The sequence below is a fragment of the Asterias amurensis genome, chromosome 11, assembly GCF_032118995.1.
Source record: "Asterias amurensis chromosome 11, ASM3211899v1".
NCBI classification, from domain to species: domain Eukaryota; kingdom Metazoa; phylum Echinodermata; class Asteroidea; order Forcipulatida; family Asteriidae; genus Asterias; species Asterias amurensis.
The window spans coordinates 19,467,478-19,489,819 of NC_092658.1; the positions used below are offsets into that span (position 1 = coordinate 19,467,478).

Consider the following 22,342-nt stretch of genomic DNA (forward strand, 5'->3'; position numbering starts at 1 on the left):
GTATGCGAAACGGTATGGGATAAAATGTTCGACATCACAAATATTTGCAAAGATGTTTGCAAAGATATTTGCGACATCGCAAATATCTGCAAAGATATTTGCAAAGATATTTGCGACATCACAAATATTTGCAAAGATATTTGCAACATCGCAAATATCTGCAAAGATATTTGCAAAGATATTTGCGACATCGCAAATATTTGCAAAGATATTTGCAAAGATATTTACGACATCGCAAATATTTGCAAAGTTATTTGCGATGTGCGATGTCCCTTCAGGGCCACCATACTTTAGGGGGAAAAAAACAGTTCGAATTTTTTTGTTTTACTTAAGCAAGCAACTATTGTTGGGAGAATCCAACTGTGCTGCGACAAGATATGGGGGCCTTAGTTATTCGAACTTATTGAAACAATAAGTGAAGACTTCCTACAAAGGTATTTAAATGTAGAAACTGAATAAGCTAGGTTTCCTTCCTCGTAAAACTGTTTACATTTATTTGGAGTTTGGCACATCAACTCTACTTCCTCTTTTTTCTAAAAAACTTGGCAGCCAATAAATATCTTTATTTGTTTTTACACAGTCAAGGGCTATATAAAAGCAATGATCGTACTGGGCATTACATGATTGTGGTTTGAATGGACAATGGGGGACAGTCGTGTCCCAATGAGTTTATTCAACGACTGCGCGTCTTCATAGAGTCGAGAATAATGGCACCCTCACCAATGACCATCCTCTTGCTGGCAGTATGTCTGCTGGTCACTGCATCAAATGCTCAAGACGGTAAGTTGTTTCTACTCCTGATTAAGACTTTCTCCAATACCTTATATTATTCGGATTATCAAACATGTATACAGTTGTCATTTAAATTCAAATCCAGGCCGTTTGGTTATTTATAAAGTGTTTAAACTTTGTCTGATGCTGGTATTTACGGGTCGTTCTTGTCTTCCTTACTTTTGCTAAGAGGCGTAACCAACACCGATCGAGATTAAACAATTCCCTTTTTATTTCCTGTGACCAATAAGTTCATTCAATATGCATTGCTATAAGCAGTCCATTGGGATCGATTGCTTGGTCTGATTTCTTTATGTAAAAAAAAAGTGTTTTCCCATCTCAGTTGGAGATATCGAGGTGAACAAGAATTATTGTCATTTCACCATCAGAGTCACAGGTTTGTGTTTGGCTTCCTTATACTACTGACAATTTGTTTACTTTTTTCTTTATCTGAAGTTCTTGCACTTCAATTTTAATATTGTGCAGTTTTTAAAGGCAGTTGACACTATTGGTAAATATCAAAGACTAGCCTTCACAGTTGGTGTAGCTCAACATATGCATATATTAACAAACCTGTAAAAATTTGAGCTCAATTGGTCATCGAACTTGCGAGATAATAGTTAAAGGAAAAAACACCCTTGTAACACGAAGTTGTGTGCGTTTAGATGGTTGATTTCGAGACCTCAAGTTCTAAATCTGAGGTCTCGAAATTAAATTCGTGGAAAATTACTTCTTTCTCGAAAACTATGGCACTTCAGAGGCGGCCGTTTCTCACAATGCTTTATACCATCAACCTCTCCCCATTACTCCCCACCAATAAAGGTTTTATTCGAATAATTATTTTGAGTAGTTACCAATAGTGTCCACTGCCTTTAAGTATAACAAGCGGGATGCCGCGCTTCGCGTGGCACCACGCTAGATGATGAAGCTCCTTTACACAAATGTTTTGAAATGTAATGTTGGTGAGGCTGTTATACGCCTCTCTTAATACTTATGCATGACGTCATAATTCTACCACAAAATGATCGGCTATGGCGCACGTCCGCCACTACTTATTTGCAGTGGCTGCGCCCATAGATCTGTTTTGGGTTGACGTATACCTTATGGGGCATCATACATATTAAGATAGGCGTATTCGGAGGGAAAGAGGTTATACTCACTTTGTATATGTTGGATTGGGAATTGCATTTAAAATGAATGAGGATCTTAAGCTCCAAAGATTCATAACATTTATAAGATTCTATACTGCTATTATTTGGATTTTTTTTTTTTTTGAGTCTTTATTTGTTTTGTTTTTTTCTCTTTTTATTTGTGTCTCAATTTTGTTATATATATGTGTTTTGCCATTTGTTTCTTTTTGTCTATGCCCTTTAAACTTCTTTTAAGTGTAATTATTTCGACTTGTTTGTTTGTTGATGTTTTGGTGTATAGTTTGGTAATTCCCCATGAGGGAGCGAATTAATGATATAATGTATGTTTCTTGGTATCAATGTTTAAGTTTAGTTGTGGATGTAGTGTTGTAGGCACATTATTATTATTATTTTTTTTTTTGGTCTCTTCATTTCGTTCTTTTTGTAAACTGTTGATTAGTGTACGAAAAATGGTAGTATTAGGGGTGTAATTGGTTGACACAAGATAGTTGTTCATTTGTGTATTTACCTTTTGGGGTATTATTATGCTAAGTACATTATAATATAAAGGATATAAACATAAAGAGGTGTATGAGACCATGTCAATCTATCCTGGATGAATACAAAGTAAATTTATTATCCGCATAAATATGGATTATTTTTCCCCGACTTTTGAGCATAGTTTTAATTCAATCTGTTATTGTTATTGTAGTAATTTTGTTAACTCAACTGCACAAGTATTTCCCCGCTAAGCCGAATGTAATGGTAATTACCTAGTCGACTAAAATATAACGCACTGCTATACACACTTATTGTATTGTACTGAGCGCATATAATTCACGTGCTCGCGGATAATAGTCAAGTGTCTCCACATTGCCTACCAATCAGGAGGTCTTTGTCAAAGAGCTAATCAGACAAAAACATTTTTATAACCTGATGAATTTGGCATTAGTGGTATTTTGGTTCCCTTCTCAACAAATCAGGTACCTCCACGAACAAATCCAATAACGCTACGATTTTAGAATCTTGGACCCTTTACTTATTGATCGCGATTTATGGAGCGTCATGTCCCACGATACATAGCGTTGTTGTAGCACTAAATAAAGCGAGTTTTCAGAACATGCTATGTGCCACAACTCTATCTACTTTTTTTTTTAACCACCGCTTTTTTTCGGGAGGTGGGGGGTAAGAGCGGATTTACTGGAAGTACGAGGTTGCAACCCACTTTCAACTTAAAGTGATCACACGGCGACCTCCTTCACCAAGCAACAGGTGGCCTGTCTCCACCACTCATACACTGACCAGAGGCTCGATTTCACATGCTTTACGCAGCACGGTGACTTACTTCATTCAATGCAAATTTGTTTCGGTTTTGTCCTGGCACCCAGCCTCTTCGACCCTGCGCGGCAATGAATGAACCGATCCGGAGAACCATGCTTAGCACAACACGAAAGTAACCCGACCAAAAAGGGCGGATCAAATGGCGGGTGGGCGGGCAAGGGGCAATGAGTGAACCAATCAGAAGAACCATCTGCGAAACACTGTCCAATGAGTCGCCTGTCAGAAAGATTTCTAGGAAGTCTGGTAACAACATCGACCAGTGGTTGACACACGGTCGCCGCCCAAACTTCCTCCAATCGGATGACTTGTAAGTGGGAGTTTGGGTCAGGGTTTTGTAGACTTGCAACCCGACGTCTGAAACCACACAAACGTGTTGAATTCTACACACACAACCGTGTTGATTTCCACAAGGATGCCATGCCACTGGAACTTCTAATTTCAATCCAAGATGGCGCAGGTTACGCTTTTAATAGTATAGATAGAATGTTTATTATTTTAAGGCGTGCCAGCCTCCCGCTATGTTACATACGCTTAGAGTACCAATATTTATATCCACCCAATCCAATCCAAGATATAATATTATTTTGTTAATCTTATTATCAAATGATCTTTTACATCAAAGTAATTGTCTTTACATCTCCAGCTATTGTCTATTTGAGTAAATTACTTGCCTAACTGACGGCAAACGACTGCTGCCGCAACATTTCTCATCAGTAAACCCCATTTCTATACCAGGTACAATATTAATTAAAACAAAAAAATCATTGGAAATAGAGGATTTTGGCTTTCGTGGCATAACATCCATTTACGTAAATGAATATGAATGTGATACTGTGGTAACGTGCCGATCGCACAAAATGAAAGAACAAGTAAACAACAAACGTACACAAAATGCTGTCACAATGTTCGCCCTCTGTCGACCAATGTGTTTTTTCCTTCTTCAGATATCCTGTTTCCATTTGGAGTGGGAGATTCATCTCTCGAAAGAGGTGGCGACGTTTATTCTGAGATTCAAGTTCCGATGCCGTTTCCTTTCTTTGGTCAAAATTTCACCAGCGTCTTTGTGAGTTCTAGTTTTTTTTAAGACCATTCGATTACATGTATAATAGTTATGACAAAACTAGTATCCCGTTACCAAATGCATCGTAGATGGAAGTTGTACTTGTGGTTTGTGAAAATATCGCAAGCACAGTTGACCAATACGCCGTCCATGCCAACCAAGGCGGTTTGTTTATCAAGAAAGGTCTATAGTAGTTTAACTGACATGGCCCTCTTTTTGGGTATTGTAACCCCGATACCTTCCAGGTAAAAGAGTAATGACGTCATTAATTTCAACCGCTTTCAATGGCGCCCTCTCGTGACAAATTTAACGGTACCTTTTTTGCTGGTGCAAGGTTTAAACTTAAAGGCACTATACACTATTGGTAATTACTCAAAATAATTGTTAGCAGAGAAACTTACTTGTTAACAGTCACTGGAGAAACATTATGAGAACTTGCTCCCTGAGCTGAGTTAACATAGTTTTCGACTAAAAAAAAAGGAATTTTCCACTAATATTTGAATTTGATTTCGAGACCTCAAAATTAGATTTTGAGGTCTCGAAGTCAGGGATAAAGCACACAACTTCGTGTGACAAGGGTGTTTTTTCATTTATTAAAGGAACACGTTGCCTTGGATCGGACGAGTTGGTCTATAAACAGCGTTTGTACCCATTTGTTGTAAAAATGCATATTATTGGGAAAATGTTTTAAAAGTAGAATACAATGATCCACACAAATCTGCCTCGAAATTGCGTGGTTTTCCTTTTACTTTGCGAACTAACACGGTCGGCCATTTATGGGAGTCAAAAATTTGACTCCTATAAATGGCTGACCGCGTTAGTCGACGAGGTAAGAGGAAAACCGTGCAATTTCGAGGCATGTTTGTGTGGATCATCGTATTCTACTTTTAAAACACCTTTCCAACCATAGGCATTTCATAACAAACGGTTACAAATGCTTTTTATAGACCAACTCGACCGATCCAAGGCAATGTGTTCCTTTAATATCTCGCAAATTCATCGACCAATATTGAGTTCAAATTTTCACAGGTTTGTTACTTTGTGCATATTATGTTGAGATACACCAAGTGAGAAGACTGGTTTTTGACAATACCAAAGGTGTCCAGTGTCTTTAAAACACAATTATTATAAATCTTAATGTCTAGATAAGAATAATTGATGACGTCATGATGACGTCAAATGTTTTCAAATAATGCTTAATCATAATTCCTTATTTCTTGCATAGACATGTTTACCAAAACGTTCTTATAATAAATAATTCGACCAACTCTGTAGCATCTACACAACGAACATGTTCTTTTTGTATATTTGTTATCGCAGATCAGCTCACATGGTTTAGTTTCGTTTGGACAAGGCTTCAGAGACTACATACCTAAGGAGTTTCCGCTTACAATTCCAATTCTAGCAGTTTTTTGGACCGACTTGTATATTTATGATGTTGGGGATGTAAAGTACCGTTCGCTTCATCGCAACTCTTATACTGAAGACGTTTACGACCAAGCAGACGATGTGGTTCGTCAGGAGTTCGGTAACCAGTTAAATTTCAGAGCTTCGTGGATGTTGATAGCAACCTGGGTGAATGTGTCAAATTTCAGGGCCCCCATGACCAGAGTGAGTAATGTACCGAGCTTCACTAAGACATCTCTGGGATAGCTGACTGCCCCCCGTTAAAGGTTTACATCCAATATGGCGACGTGAAGACGTAATTGCGTACCATTAATCTCTTTATACTGAGATCATAAGGACTATTTAAGCCATTGTATATTTCAGCAATACGTTCTTGCTACACATCAAAAAAATAACGAACTGTAAGTCAGTACATTTTTTGTGTGCGCACACGTGGTTTTCGGTCAACTTGTTTGAAGGCTGTGGACACTATTGGTAATTACTCAACATAATTTTTATCATAAAACCTGTCTTGATTATGAGTAATGGGAGAGGTTGATAGTATAAAACGTTGTGAGAAACGACTCCCTCTGAAGTGACGTAGTTTTCAAGAAGAAGTAACTTTCCACAAATTTGATTTCGAGACCTCAAGTTTAGAATTTGAGGTCTCGAAATCAAGCATCTGAAAGCACACAACTTCGTGTGAACAGGGTGTTTTTTTTTTCTTTCATAGCTATCTCGCAACCCCGATGACCAATCAAGCTGAAAATTGTACAGGTTTGTTATTTTGTGCATATGTTGAGACACACCAAGTGAAAAGACTGGTCTTTGACAATTACCAATAGTGTCCACTGTCTTTAATACCGTCAAAAGACATTCTTAAAACTGAAGTTAATACTTTGGAAAAGGCCTCCGTCTTTCATGAATGGTTTTGTAAACTGGGCGTGGCTTGTGATGAAACTAGAACGTCACACGTTGATCAACAAGAAATATATTTATCAGAACACTGCCATTTATCTCAGTTTCGTTTCAGTATTTTTCTAAACGTTATTACGTTATTTTCAGCACACATTTCAAGCAGTTATAGTGACGGATGGCAGACGGGCTTATACCATCTTCAATTACAAGAAGATTGATTCACCAGTTAACAAAAGAAATGCCCAGGTTAGATAAAACTTTTAATAAATAAATAACAAAATTGATTTATTGATGCCAATAGTACGAATTCTTTTCAATTCCATGTTCCAAGCTATTTGTCAAACTTACACAAAGATCAGTCGGGAATAACATAACCCCCCCCCCCACACACACACACACACACACACACATACACGCCCACCAAAAAAGTACATTTATTTGATTATCAGGTTGGTTACAATGCTGGTGATGGGGTAGCCTACTACGCTGTGCCGAAATCAATGACGGATCAGATTTACGACATCGAAGAGAGTACAAATATCGGCAATAGAGGGCGCTGGCTTTTTCGTTTAGACACAGAAGGTAAGACCTCCGAAACAAATGAGGAAAAGTCTTTGCTCCACTTTTTTCAAATTTTCAAATGGGTCATAATTTATGTTTTTCTTTGTCGCCAGTTGTCGTTTGTCCGAACGATACTATTGTCGTATTGAATAGGGGAATGCCAGATGAAGCTGTCATTTGGTCACCGCTGCCATCAGCCATTGACTCTGCGGGAGGTGTCATTGATCCAGCAAGTATCGTTTGTGAAGACCAAGACGGTAATCTTACGATGTCTGGTGACAGATTTCCAGCAGGGAAAACGAGTATCACATGTACTACTGATATAAATGACACTGTACCGTACCAGGGATATTGCCAGTTTACGATCACTGTAGGTAGGTGTTTTAATATTATACGAATAACATTGTGTTACTCATGTGTTCAAGTTAGGACAAGTTTCTTAGTCTTAGTCCCCAGTAACCACTCTGGTTTTTGTTTCATGGTGTCTCAGACAAACTACGGAAGACAATGCTTTACAATGAGACAAGGTTTCATTTAATTCAAATCTGGTACACACAGGAGTAGCAAACAGAGAGCAAGGACCGGAGAAGTACCACTCAAACATTTTGGATATTGCCTTTCTGCTTGAGATGTGTCTAACAAAAAAAAGTATATGCAAAATTTACACAATAGTGTTCCCCACTGACATTACGCCTCCGGTTTGTACTTTTAAAGGCAATGGACACTATTGGTAACTTCTCAAAATAACTGTCATCATAAAACCTTTCTTGATTACAAGTAATGGGGAGAGGTTTATAGTATAAAACATTGTGAGAAACAGCTCCCTCTGAAGTGATGTAGTGTTCGAGAAAGAAGTAATTTTCCCACGAATTTGATTTCGAGACCTCAAGTTTAGAATTTGAGGTCTCGAAATCAAGCATCAGAAAGCACACAACTTCGTGTGACAAGGGTGTTTTTGTCTTTCATTATTATCTCGCAACTTCGACGACCGATTGAGCTTAATTTTTTTACTGGTTTGTTACTTTATGCATATGCTGAGATACACCAACTGTGAAGACTAATCTTTGACAATTACCAATAGTGTCCACTATCTTTAACAACAGAGAAATTATGTTCAAATAATAAGTAACTCTTTATTAGAAAAAACACTTACTCAAATTCTTTCAAAATGACATTGAAAGCACCTGTTGGTCCCTCTGAAAGTGCAATTTGATTGCAGATCTACCCAGTACACGCAAAAGCTTGTTACGGATACCTGACCTGCACCCGGGTACCTGCCCTGTATGGTATCCTGACAACATCAACATGGAACCACAGCAGAACCTGACTATTTTACACGTGAGAAGTCCGTCGTCTGCTAGGTTTTCTGTATTGTTTTAAATTTGATTTTTCAGGGTGAAGGACTAAAAAATTAGCCTTGGTATCCATCATTTTCGGATTCAGCACCCCCAAATTAGTTAAAACAGGTATGTTACCAACTTTTACTCAAAAATGCCGCTCGAAGTTGTTTTTTTTTTTAATCTGGTCTAGACTAACAAGTTCATTCAATATGCATTGCTATAAGCAGTCCATTCGGAACACATTGGGGTCGATTGTTTGGTCGGATTTCTTTATGTAAAAAAAGTGTTTTCCCATCTCAGTTGGAGATATCGAGGTGAACAAGAATTATTGTCATTTCACCATCAGAGTCACAGGTTTGTGTTTGGCTTCCTAATACTACTGATAGTTTGTTTACTTTTTTTCTTTATCTGAATTTATTGCACTTAAATTGTAATATTGTGCAGTTTTTAAAGACAGTGGACACTATTGGTAATTGTCAAAGACTAGCCTCCACAGTTGGTGTATCTCAAATATGCATAAAATAATGAACCTGTGAAAGTTTGAGCTCAATCGGTCGTAGAAGTTGCGAGATATTAATGAAAGAAAAACACCCTTGTAACACGAAGTTGTGTGCGTTCAGATGGTTGATTTCGAGACCTCAAGTTCTAAATCTGAGGTCTCGAAATCAAATTCGTGGAAAATTACTTCTTTCTCGAAAACTATGGCACTTCAGAGGGAGCCGTTTCTCACAATGCTTTATACCATCAACCTGTCCCCAATACTCCCCACCAATAAAGCTTTCATTCGAATAATTATTTTGAGTAATTACCAATAGTGTCCACTGCCTTTAAGTATAATGTTTATTATTTTTAGGCGTGGCAGCCTCCCGCTATGTAACATACGCTTAGAGTACCAATATTTATATCCACCCAATCCAATCCAAGATATAATATTATTTTGTTAATTTTATTATCAAATGATTTTTTACATCAAAGTGATTATCTTTACATGTCCAGCTATTGTCTATTTGAGTAAATTACTTGCCTAACTGACGGCAAACAACTGCTGCCGCAACATTTCTCATCAGTAAACCCCATTTCTATATCAGGTACAAATTATTAAAACAAAAAAAATCATTGGAAATAGAGGATTTCGGCTTTCGTGGCATAACATCCATTTACGTAAATGAATAAACGGGCGTGTGATCTTGTGGCAACGTGCCGATCGCACAAAATGAAAGAACAAGTAACAACAAACGTAGACGAAAATGCTGCCACAATGTTCGCCCTCTGTCGACCAATGTGTGTTTTCCTTCTTCAGATATCCTGTTTCCATTTGGAGTGGGAGATTCATCTCTCCCAAGAGGTGTCAACGTTTATTCTGAGATTCCAGTTCCGATGCCGTTTCCTTTCTTTGGTCAAAATTTCACCAGCGTCTTTGTGAGTTCTATTTTTTTAAGACCATTCGATTACGTGTATAATAGTTATGACAGAACTTGTATCCCGTAACCAAATGCAACGTAGATGGAAGTTGAACTTGTGGTTTGTGAAAATATCGCAAGCACAGTTTACCAATATCTTCATCATTAATTTTTGTTTAGCAACTTAAAAACCAGGTTTTTTACCCTGATAAAGATACTACAAAAAAAAAAACGTACTGACAAATGTACTTGAAATGTAAGAAAAGTTACTTAAAAATTAAAACAAATACAATATACCTTTCTTTTGTAACGTCACAGCCACTAATGCAAATCAAAAACAAATCGCTACTCTTAGTAACAATGTACACACGAATATTCAAATATTGTGTTGATTTTGTTGGAAACAAAGCAACTATGGGAGGTACTTTATTGAATTGAAAGTTTCGCAGAAAATAACGAATTTTAACTAACATTCGGCCGTCCATGCCAACCAAGGCGGTTTGTTTATTAAAAAAGGTCTATAGTATTTTAACCGACATGGCCCTCTTTTTGAGTATTGTAACCCCGATACCTTCCAGGTAAAAGAGTAATGACGTCATAAGTTTCAACCGCTTTCAATGGCGCCCTCTCGTGACAAATTAAACGTTACCTTTTTTGCTGGTGCAAGGTTTAAACTTAAAGGCACTGGACACTATTGGTAATTACTCAAAATAATTGTTAGCATAAAAACTTACTTGGTAACAAGCAATGGAGCTGAGTTAACATAGTTTTCGACTTAAAAAAAATAATTTTCCACTAATATCTGAATATGATTTTGAGACCTCAAAATTAGATTTTGAGGTCTCTAAGTCAGGCATAAAGCACACAACTTTGTGTGACAAGGGTGTTTTTTCTTCTTTTAATATCTCGCAAATTCATCGACCAATATTGAGTTCAAATTTTCACAGGTTTATTACTTTGTGCATATTATGTTGAGATACACCAAGTGAGAAGACTGAATTTTGACAATACCAAAGGTGTCCAGTGTCTTTAACACACAATTATTATAAATCCTAATGCTAGATAAGAATAATTGATGACATCATGGTAACGTCAAATATTTTCAAATTTAAGGCTTAATCATAATTCCTTATTTCTTGCATAGACATGTTTACCAAAACGTTCTTATAATAAATAATTCGACCAACTCTGTAGCATCTACACGACGAACATGTTCTTTTTTGTATCTTTGTTATTGCAGATCAGCTCAAATGGTTTAGTTTCGTTTGGACAAGGCTTCACAGACTACATACCTCAGGAGTTTCCGCAAACAATTCCAATTCTAGCAGTTTTTTGGACCGACTTGTATATTTATGATGTTGGGGATGTAAAGTACCGTTCGCTTCATCGCAACTCTTATACTGAAGACGTTTACGACCAAGCAGACGATGTGGTTCGTCAGGAGTTCGGTAACCAGTTAAATTTCAGAGCTTCGTGGATGTTGATAGCAACCTGGGTGAATGTGTCAAATTTCAGGGCCCCCATGACCAGAGTGAGTAATGTACCGAGCTTCACTAAGACATCTCTGGGATAGCTGACTGCCCCCCGTTAAAGGTTTACATCCAATATGGCGACGTGAAGACGTAATTGCGTACCATTAATCTCTTTATACTGAGATCATAAGGACTATTTAAGCCATTGTATATTTCAGCAATACGTTCTTGCTACACATCAAAAAAATAACGAACTGTAAGTCAGTACATTTTTTGTGTGCGCACACGTGGTTTTCGGTCAACTTGTTTGAAGGCTGTGGACACTATTGGTAATTACTCAACATAATTTTTATCATAAAACCTGTCTTGATTATGAGTAATGGGAGAGGTTGATAGTATAAAACGTTGTGAGAAACGACTCCCTCTGAAGTGACGTAGTTTTCAAGAAGAAGTAACTTTCCACAAATTTGATTTCGAGACCTCAAGTTTAGAATTTGAGGTCTCGAAATCAAGCATCTGAAAGCACACAACTTCTTGTGAACAGGGTGTTTTTTTTTCTTTCATAGCTATCTCGCAACCCCGATGACCAATCAAGCTGAAAATTGTACAGGTTTGTTATTTTGTGCATATGTTGAGACACACCAAGTGAAAAGACTGGTCTTTGACAATTACCAATAGTGTCCACTGTCTTTAATACCGTCAAAAGACATTCTTAAAACTGAAGTTAATACTTTGGAAAAGGCCTCCGTCTTTCATGAATGGTTTTGTAAACTGGGCGTGGCTTGTGATGAAACTAGAACGTCACACGTTGATCAACAAGAAATATATTTATCAGAACACTGCCATTTATCTCAGTTTCGTTTCAGTATTTTTCTAAACGTTATTACGTTATTTTCAGCACACATTTCAAGCAGTTATAGTGACGGATGGCAGACGGGCTTATACCATCTTCAATTACAAGAAGATTGATTCACCAGTTAACAAAAGAAATGCCCAGGTTAGATAAAACTTTTAATAAATAAATAACAAAATTGATTTATTGATGCCAATAGTACGAATTCTTTTCAATTCCATGTTCCAAGCTATTTGTCAAACTTACACAAAGATCAGTCGGGAATAACATAACCCCCCCCCCCCCACACACACACACACACACACACATACACGCCCACCAAAAAAGTACATTTATTTGATTATCAGGTTGGTTACAATGCTGGTGATGGGGTAGCCTACTACGCTGTGCCGAAATCAATGACGGATCAGATTTACGACATCGAAGAGAGTACAAATATCGGCAATAGAGGGCGCTGGCTTTTTCGTTTAGACACAGAAGGTAAGACCTCCGAAACAAATGAGGAAAAGTCTTTGCTCCACTTTTTTCAAATTTTCAAATGGGTCATAATTTATGTTTTTCTTTGTCGCCAGTTGTCGTTTGTCCGAACGATACTATTGTCGTATTGAATAGGGGAATGCCAGATGAAGCTGTCATTTGGTCACCGCTGCCATCAGCCATTGACTCTGCGGGAGGTGTCATTGATCCAGCAAGTATCGTTTGTGAAGACCAAGACGGTAATCTTACGATGTCTGGTGACAGATTTCCAGCAGGGAAAACGAGTATCACATGTACTACTGATATAAATGACACTGTACCGTACCAGGGATATTGCCAGTTTACGATCACTGTAGGTAGGTGTTTTAATATTATACGAATAACATTGTGTTACTCATGTGTTCAAGTTAGGACAAGTTTCTTAGTCTTAGTCCCCAGTAACCACTCTGGTTTTTGTTTCACGGTGTCTCAGACAAACTACGGAAGACAATGCTTTACAATGAGACAAGGTTTCATATAATTCAAATCTGGTACACACAGGAGTAGCAAACAGAGAGCAAGGACCGGAGAAGTACCACTCAAACATTTTGGATATTGCCTTTCTGCTTGTGATGTGTCTAACAAAAAAAAGTATATGCAAAATTTACACAATAGTGTTCCCCACTGACATTACGCCTCCGGTTTGTACTTTTAAAGGCAATGGACACTATTGGTAACTTCTCAAAATAACTGTCATCATAAAACCTTTCTTGATTACAAGTAATGGGGAGAGGTTTATAGTATAAAACATTGTGAGAAACAGCTCCCTCTGAAGTGATGTAGTGTTCGAGAAAGAAGTAATTTTCCCACGAATTTGATTTCGAGACCTCAAGTTTAGAATTTGAGGTCTCGAAACCAAGCATCAGAAAGCACACAACTTCGTGTGACAAGGGTGTTTTTGTCTTTCATTATTATCTCGCAACTTCGACGACCGATTGAGCTTAATTTTTTTACTGGTTTGTTACTTTATGCATATGCTGAGATACACCAACTGTGAAGACTAATCTTTGACAATTACCAATAGTGTCCACTATCTTTAACAACAGAGAAATTATGTTCAAATAATAAGTAACTCTTTATTAGAAAAAACACTTACTCAAATTCTTTCAAAATGACATTGAAAGCACCTGTTGGTCCCTCTGAAAGTGCAATTTGATTGCAGATCTACCCAGTACACGCAAAAGCTTGTTACGGATACCTGACCTGCACCCGGGTACCTGCCCTGTATGGTATCCTGACAACATCAACATGGAACCACAGCAGAACCTGACTATTTTACACGTGAGAAGTCCGTCGTCTGCTAGGTTTTCTGTATTGTTTTAAATTTGATTTTTCAGGGTGAAGGACTAAAAAATTAGCCTTGGTATCCATCATTTTCGGATTCAGCACCCCCAAATTAGTTAAATCAGGTATGTTACCAACTTTTACTCAAAAAAGCCGCTCGAAGTTTTTTTTTTTTTTTTTTTAATCTGGTCTAGACTAATAAGTTCATTCAATATGCATTGCTATAAGCAGTCCATTGGGAACACATTGGGATCGATTGTTTGGTCGGATTTCTTTATGTAAAAAAAGTGTTTTCCCATCTCAGTTGGAGATATCGAGGTGAACAAGAATTATTGTCATTTCACCATCAGAGTCACAGGTTTGTGTTTGGCTTCCTAATACTACTGATAGTTTGTTTACTTTTTTTCTTTATCTGAATTTATTGCACTTAAATTGTAATATTGTGCAGTTTTTAAAGACAGTGGACACTATTGGTAATTGTCAAAGACTAGCCTCCACAGTTGGTGTATCTCAAATATGCATAAAATAATGAACCTGTGAAAGTTTGAGCTCAATCGGTCGTAGAAGTTGCGAGATATTAATGAAAGAAAAACACCCTTGTAACACGAAGTTGTGTGCGTTCAGATGGTTGATTTCGAGACCTCAAGTTCTAAATCTGAGGTCTCGAAATCAAATTCGTGGAAAATTACTTCTTTCTCGAAAACTATGGCACTTCAGAGGGAGCCGTTTCTCACAATGCTTTATACCATCAACCTGTCCCCAATACTCCCCACCAATAAAGCTTTCATTCGAATAATTATTTTGAGTAATTACCAATAGTGTCCACTGCCTTTAAGTATAATGTTTATTATTTTTAGGCGTGGCAGCCTCCCGCTATGTAACATACGCTTAGAGTACCAATATTTATATCCACCCAATCCAATCCAAGATATAATATTATTTTGTTAATTTTATTATCAAATGATTTTTTACATCAAAGTGATTATCTTTACATGTCCAGCTATTGTCTATTTGAGTAAATTACTTGCCTAACTGACGGCAAACAACTGCTGCCGCAACATTTCTCATCAGTAAACCCCATTTCTATATCAGGTACAAATTATTAAAACAAAAAAATCATTGGAAATAGAGGATTTCGGCTTTCGTGGCATAACATCCATTTACGTAAATGAATAAACGGGCGTGTGATCTTGTGGCAACGTGCCGATCGCACAAAATGAAAGAACAAGTAACAACAAACGTAGACGAAAATGCTGCCACAATGTTCGCCCTCTGTCGACCAATGTGTTTTTTCCTTCTTCAGATATCCTGTTTCCATTTGGAGTGGGAGATTCATCTCTCCCAAGAGGTGGCAACGTTTATTCTGAGATTCAAGTTCCGATGCCGTTTCCTTTCTTTGGTCAAAATTTCACCAGAGTCTTTGTGAGTTCTAGTTTTTTAAGACCATTCGATTACGTGTATAATAGTTAAGACAGAACTTGTATCCCGTAACCAAATGCATCGTAGATGGAAGTTGTATTTGTGGTTTGTGAAAATATCGCAAGCACAGTTGACCAATACGCTGTCCATGCCAACCAAGGCGGTTTGTTTATCAAGAAAAGTCTATAGTAGTTTAACCGACATGGCCCTCTTTTTGAGTATTGTAACCCCGATACCTTCCAGGTAAAAGAGCAATGACGTCATAAATTTCAACCGCTTTCAATGGCGCCCTCTCGTGACAAATTAAACGTTACCTTTTTTGCTGGTGCAAGGTTTAAACTTAAAGGCACTGGACACTATTGGTAATTACTCAAAATAGTTGTTAGCATAAAAACTTAGTTGGTAACAAGCAATGGAGCTGAGTTAACATAGTTTTCGACTTAAAAAAAATAATTTTCCACTAATATCTGAATATGATTTTGAGACTCAAAATTAGATTTTGAGGTCTCTAAGTCAGGCATAAAGCACACAACTTTGTGTGACAAGGGTGTTTTTTCTTCTTTTAATATCTCGCAAATTCATCGACCAATATTGAGTTCAAATTTTCACAGGTTTATTACTTTGTGCATATTATGTTGAGATACACCAAGTGAGAAGACTGAATTTTGACAATACCAAAGGTGTCCAGTGTCTTTAACACACAATTATTATAAATCCTAATGCTAGATAAGAATAATTGATGACATCATGGTAACGTCAAATATTTTCAAATTTAAGGCTTAATCATAATTCCTTATTTCTTGCATAGACATGTTTACCAAAACGTTCTTATAATAAATAATTCGACCAACTCTGTAGCATCTACACAACGAACGTGTTCTTTTTGTATCTTTGTTATCGCAGATCAGCTCAAATGGTTTAGTTTCGTTTGGACAAGGCTTCACATCCATTTTCCCTCGGGAGTTTCCGCTTACAATTCCAATTCTAGCAGTTTTTTGGGCCGACTTGTATATTGATGATGTTGGGGATGTGAAGTACCGTTCGCTTCATCGCAACTCTTCTACTGAAGACGTTTACGACCAAGCAGACGATGTGGTTCGTCAGGCGTTCGGTAACCAGTTAAATTTCAGAGCTTCGTGGATGTTGATAGCAACCTGGGTGAATGTGTCAAGTTATAGGGCCCGCATGACCAGAGTGAGTAATGTACCGAGCTTCACTAAGACATCACTGGAATAGCTTACTGCCCCGTTATAGGTTTACATCCAATATGGCGACGTGAAGACGTAATTGCGTACCATTGATCTCTTTTATACTGAGATCATAAGGACTATTTTAGCCATTGTATTTTTCAGCAAAATACAATACGTTCTTGCTACACATCAAACTAATAACGAACTGTAAGTCAGTACATTTTGTGGTGTTTTCGTTCAATTTGTTTAAAGGCTGTGGACACTATTGATAATTACTCAACATCATTTTTATCATAAAACCTTTCTTCTATGAGTAATGGGAGAGGTTGATAGTATAAAATATTGTGAGAAACGACTCCCTCTGAAATGACGTAGTTTTCGAGAAGAAGTATTTTTTCACAAATTTGATTTCGAAACCTCAAGTTTAGAATTTGAGGTCTCGAAATCAAGCATCTGAAAGCACACAACAGGGTGTTTTTTTCTTTCATAGTTATCTCGCAACTCCGATGACCAATCAAGCCGAAAATTTCACAGGTTTGTTATTTTGTGCATATGTTGTAACACAACAAGTAAGAATACTGGTCTTTGACATTTACCAATAGTGTCCACTGTCTTTATTACCGTCAAAAGACATTCTTAAAATTGAAGTTGATACTTTGGAAAAGGCCTCCGTCTTTCATGAATGGTTTTGTAAACTGGGCGTGGCTTGTGATGAAACTAGAACGTCACACGTTGATCAACAAGAAATATATTTATCAGAACACTGCCATTTATCTCAGTTTCGTTTCAGTATTTTTCTAAACGTTTTTACGTTATTTTCAGCACACGTTTCAAGCAGTTATAGTGACGGATGGCAAACGGGCTTATACCATCTTCAATTACAAGAAGATTGATTCACCAGTTTACGCAGAAAATGCCCAGGTTAGATAAAACTTTTAATAAATAATTAACAAAATTGATTTATTGATGCCAATAGTACGAATTCTTTTCAATTCCATGTTCCAAACTATTTGTCAAACTTACACAAAGGTCAGTCGGGAATAATATAACCCCCCCCCCCCCCCACACACACACACACACAAACACACACACACCAAAAAAGTATATTTATTTGATTATCAGGTTGGTTACAATGCTGGTGATGGAGTAGCCTACTACGCTGTGCCGAAATCAATGACGGATCAGATTTACGACATCGAAGAGAGTACAAATATCGGCACTAGAGGGCGCTGGCTTTTTCGTTTAGACACAGAAGGTAAGACCTCCGAAACAAATGAGGAAAAGTCTTTGCTCCACTTTTTTCAAATTTTCAAATGGGTCATAATTTATGTTTTTCTTTGTCGCCAGTTGTCGTTTGTCCGAACGATACTGTTGTCGTATTGAATGGGAGAATGCCAGATGAAGCTGTCATTTGGTCACCGCTGCCATCAGCCATTGACTCTGCGGGAGGTGTCATTGATCCAGCAAGTATCGTTTGTGAAGACCAAAACGGTAATCCTACGATGTCTGGTGACAGATTTCCAGCAGGGAAAACGAGTATCACATGTACTACTGATATTAATGATACTGTACCGTACCAGGGATATTGCCAGTTTACGATCACTGTAGGTAGGTGTTTTAATATTATACGAATAACATTTTGTTACTCATGTGTTCAAGTTAGGACAAGTCTCTTAGTCTTAGTGCCCAGTAACCACTCTGGTTTTTGTTTCACGGTGTCTCAGACAAACTACGGAAGACCATGCTTTACAATGAGACAAGGTTTCATATAATTCAAAACTGGTACACACAGGAGTAGCAAACAGAGAGCAAGGACCGGAGAAGTACCACTCAAACATTTTGGATATTGCCTTTCTGCTTGAGATGTGTCTAACAAAAAAAGTATATGCAAAATTTACACAATAGTGTTCCCCACTGACATTACGCCTCCGGTTTGTACTTTTAAAGGCAGTGGACACTATTGGTAACTTCTCAAAATAACTATCATCATAAAACCTTTCTTGATTACAAGTAATGGGGAGAGGTTTATAGTATAAAACATTGTGAAAAACAGCTCCCTCTGAAGTGATGTAGTGTTCGAGAAAGAAGTAATTTTCCCACGAATTTGATTTCGAGACCTCAAGTTTAGAATTTGAGGTCTCGAAATCAAGCATCAGAAAGCACACAACTTCGTGTGACAAGGGTGTTTTTGTCTTTCATTATTATCTCGCAACTTCGACGACCGATTGAGCTTAATTTTTTTACTGGTTTGTTACTTTATGCATATGCTGAGATACACCAACTGTGAAGACTAATCTTTGACAATTACCAATAGTGTCCACTGTCTTTAACAACAGAGAAATTATGTTCAAATAATAAGTAACTCTTTATTAGAAAAAACACTTACTCAAATTCTTTCAAAATGACATTGAAAGCACCTGTTGGTCCCTCTGAAAGTGCAATTTGATTGCAGATCTACCCAGTACACGCAAAAGCTTGTTACGGATACCTGACCTGCACCCGGGTACCTGCCCTGTATGGTATCCTGACAACATCAACATGGAACAACAGCAGAACCTGACTATTTTACACGTGAGAAGTCCGTCGTCTGCTAGGTTTTCTGTATTGTTTTAAATTTGATTTTTCAGGGTGAAGGACTAAAAAATTAGCCTTGGTATCCATCATTTTCGGATTCAGCACCCCCAAATTAGTTAAATCAGGTATGTTACCAACTTTTACTCAAAAATGCCGCTCGAAGTTGTTTTTTTTTTTTAATCTGGTCTAGACTAACAAGTTCATTCAATATGCATTGCTATAGCAGTCCATTGGGAACACATTGGGATCGATTGTTTGGTCGGATTTCTTTATGTAAAAAAAGTGTTTTCCCATCTCAGTTGGAGATATCGAGGTGAACAAGAATTATTGTCATTTCACCATCAGAGTCACAGGTTTGTGTTTGGCTTCCTAATACTACTGATAGTTTGTTTACTTTTTTTCTTTATCTGAATTTATTGCACTTAAATTGTAATATTGTGCAGTTTTTAAAGACAGTGGACACTATTGGTAATTGTCAAAGACTAGCCTCCACAGTTGGTGTATCTCAAATATGCATAAAATAATGAACCTGTGAAAGTTTGAGCTCAATCGGTTGAAGAAGTTGCGAGATATTAATGAAAGAAAAACACCCTTGTAACACGAAGTTGTGTGCGTTCAGATGGTTGATTTCGAGACCTCAAGTTCTAAATCTGAGGTCTCGAAATCAAATTCGTGGAAAATTACTTCTTTCTCGAAAACTATGGCACTTCAGAGGGAGCCGTTTCTCACAATGCTTTATACCATCAACCTCTCCTCAATACTCCCCACCAATAAAGCTTTCATTCGAATAATTATTTTGAGTAATTACCAATAGTGTCCACTGCCTTTAAGTACAATGTTTATTATTTTTAGGCGTGGCAGCCTCCCGCTATGTAACATACGCTTAGAGTACCAATATTTATATCCACCCAATCCAATCCAAGATTTAATATTATTTTGTTAATTTTATTATCAAATGATTTTTTACATCAAAGTGATTATCTTTACATGTCCAGCTATTGTCTATTTGAGTAAATTACTTGCCTAACTGACGGCAAACAACTGCTGCCGCAACATTTCTCATCAGTAAACCCCATTTCTATATCAGGTACAAATTATTAAAACAAAAAAAATCATTGGAAATAGAGGATTTCGGCTTTCGTGGCATAACATCCATTTACGTAAATGAATAAACGGGCGTGTGATCTTGTGGCAACGTGCCGATCGCACAAAATGAAAGAACAAGTAACAACAAACTTAGACGAAAATGCTGCCACAATGTTCGCCCTCTGTCGACCAATGTGTTTTTTCCTTCTTCAGATATCCTGTTTCCATTTGGAGTGGGAGATTCATCTCTCCCAAGAGGTGTCAACGTTTATTCTGAGATTCCAGTTCCGATGCCGTTTCCTTTCTTTGGTCAAAATTTCACCAGCGTCTTTGTGAGTTCTAGTTTTTTAAGACCATTCGATTACGTGTATAATAGTTATGACAGAACTTGTATCCCGTAACCAAATGCAACGTAGATGGAAGTTGAACTTGTGGTTTGTGAAAATATCGCAAGCACAGTTTACCAACATCTTCATCATTAATTTTTGTTTAGCAACTTAAAAACCAGGTTTTTTACCCTGATAATGATACTACAAAAAAAAAAACGTACTGACAAATGTACTTGAAATGTAAGAAAAGTTACTTAAAAATTAAAACAAAAAACAATAGACCTTTCTTTTGTAACGTCACAGCCACTAATGCAAATCAAAAACAGATCGCTACTCTTAGTAACAATGTACACACGAATATTCAAATATTGTGTTGATTTTGTTGGAAACAAAGCAACTATGGGAGGTATTTTATTGAATTGAAAGTTTCGCAGAAAATAACGAATTTTAACTAACATTCGGCCGTCCATGCCAACCAAGGCGGTTTGTTTATCAAAAAAGTCTATAGTATTTTAACCGACATGGCCCTCTTTTTGAGTATTGTAACCCCGATACCTTCCAGGTAAAAGAGTAATGACGTCATAAATTTCAACCGCTTTCAATGGCGCCCTCTCGTGACAAATTAAACGTTACCTTTTTTGCTGGTGCAAGGTTTAAACTTAAAGGCACTGGACACTATTGGTAATTACTCAAAATAATTGTTAGCATAAAAACTTACTTGGTAACAAGCAATGGAGAAACATTATGAGAACTTGCTCCCTGAGCTGAGTTAACATAGTTTTCGACTTAAAAAAAATAATTTTCCACTAATATCTGAATTTGATTTCGAGACCTCAAAATTAGATTTTGAGGTCTCGAAGTCAGGCATAAAGCACACAACTTTGTGTGACAAGGGTGTTTTTTCTTCTTTTAATATCTCGCAAATTCATCGACCAATATTGAGTTCAAATTTTCACAGGTTTATTACTTTGTGCATATTATGTTGAGATACACCAAGTGAGAAGACTGAATTTTGACAATACCAAAGGTGTCCAGTGTCTTTAACACACAATTATTATAAATCCTAATGCTAGATAAGAATAATTGATGACATCATGGTAACGTCAAATATTTTCACATTTAAGGCTTAATCATAATTCCTTATTTCTTGCATAGACATGTTTACCAAAACGTTCTTATAATAAATAATTCGACCAACTCTATAGCATCTACACAACGAACGTGTTCTTTTTGTATCTTTGTTATCGCAGATCAGCTCAAATGGTTTAGTTTCGTTTGGACAAGGCTTCACAGACTACACACCTCAGGAGTTTCCGCTTACAATTCCAATTCTAGCAGTTTTTTGGGCCAACTTGTATATGTATGATAGTGGGGATGTGAAGTACCGTTCGCTTCATCGCAACTCTTCTACTGAAGACGTTTACGACCAAGCAGACGATGTTGTTCGTCAGGCGTTCGGTAACCAGTTAAATTTCAGTGCTTCGTGGATGTTGATAGCAACCTGGGTGAATGTGTCAAATCGCGGGGTCCCCATGATCAGAGTGAGTAATGTATCGAGCTTATTCACAAAGACATCACCGGAATAGCTGACTGCCCCCCGTTAAAGGTTTACATCCAATATGGCGACATGAAGACGTAATTGCGTACCATTAATCTCTTTATACTGAGATCATAAGGACTAATTAAGCCATTGTATATTTCAGCAATACGTT

The 22,342-nt window shown here is 37.3% G+C and overlaps 1 protein-coding gene across 1 annotated transcript in view; it reads left to right on the top strand.

The window, feature by feature from the left end:
• The first annotated feature begins 658 nt into the window (after window positions 1-658).
• LOC139944032 (uncharacterized) overlaps window positions 659-22,342 on the top strand; it is a 47,559-nt gene continuing 25,875 nt past the window's right edge. Inside the window, exons 1-18 of the mRNA XM_071940977.1 lie at window positions 659-780; window positions 4,187-4,305; window positions 5,623-5,913; window positions 6,754-6,852; window positions 7,056-7,188; window positions 7,281-7,541; window positions 9,808-9,926; window positions 11,148-11,438; window positions 12,278-12,376; window positions 12,580-12,712; window positions 12,805-13,065; window positions 15,336-15,454; window positions 16,355-16,645; window positions 17,464-17,562; window positions 17,764-17,896; window positions 17,989-18,249; window positions 20,515-20,633; window positions 21,881-22,171. Coding sequence (XP_071797078.1) covers window positions 708-780; window positions 4,187-4,305; window positions 5,623-5,913; window positions 6,754-6,852; window positions 7,056-7,188; window positions 7,281-7,541; window positions 9,808-9,926; window positions 11,148-11,438; window positions 12,278-12,376; window positions 12,580-12,712; window positions 12,805-13,065; window positions 15,336-15,454; window positions 16,355-16,645; window positions 17,464-17,562; window positions 17,764-17,896; window positions 17,989-18,249; window positions 20,515-20,633; window positions 21,881-22,171 — 3,192 coding nt within the window. The 5' untranslated portion in view covers window positions 659-707. The remainder of the gene's footprint in view (window positions 781-4,186; window positions 4,306-5,622; window positions 5,914-6,753; window positions 6,853-7,055; window positions 7,189-7,280; window positions 7,542-9,807; window positions 9,927-11,147; window positions 11,439-12,277; window positions 12,377-12,579; window positions 12,713-12,804; window positions 13,066-15,335; window positions 15,455-16,354; window positions 16,646-17,463; window positions 17,563-17,763; window positions 17,897-17,988; window positions 18,250-20,514; window positions 20,634-21,880; window positions 22,172-22,342) is intronic.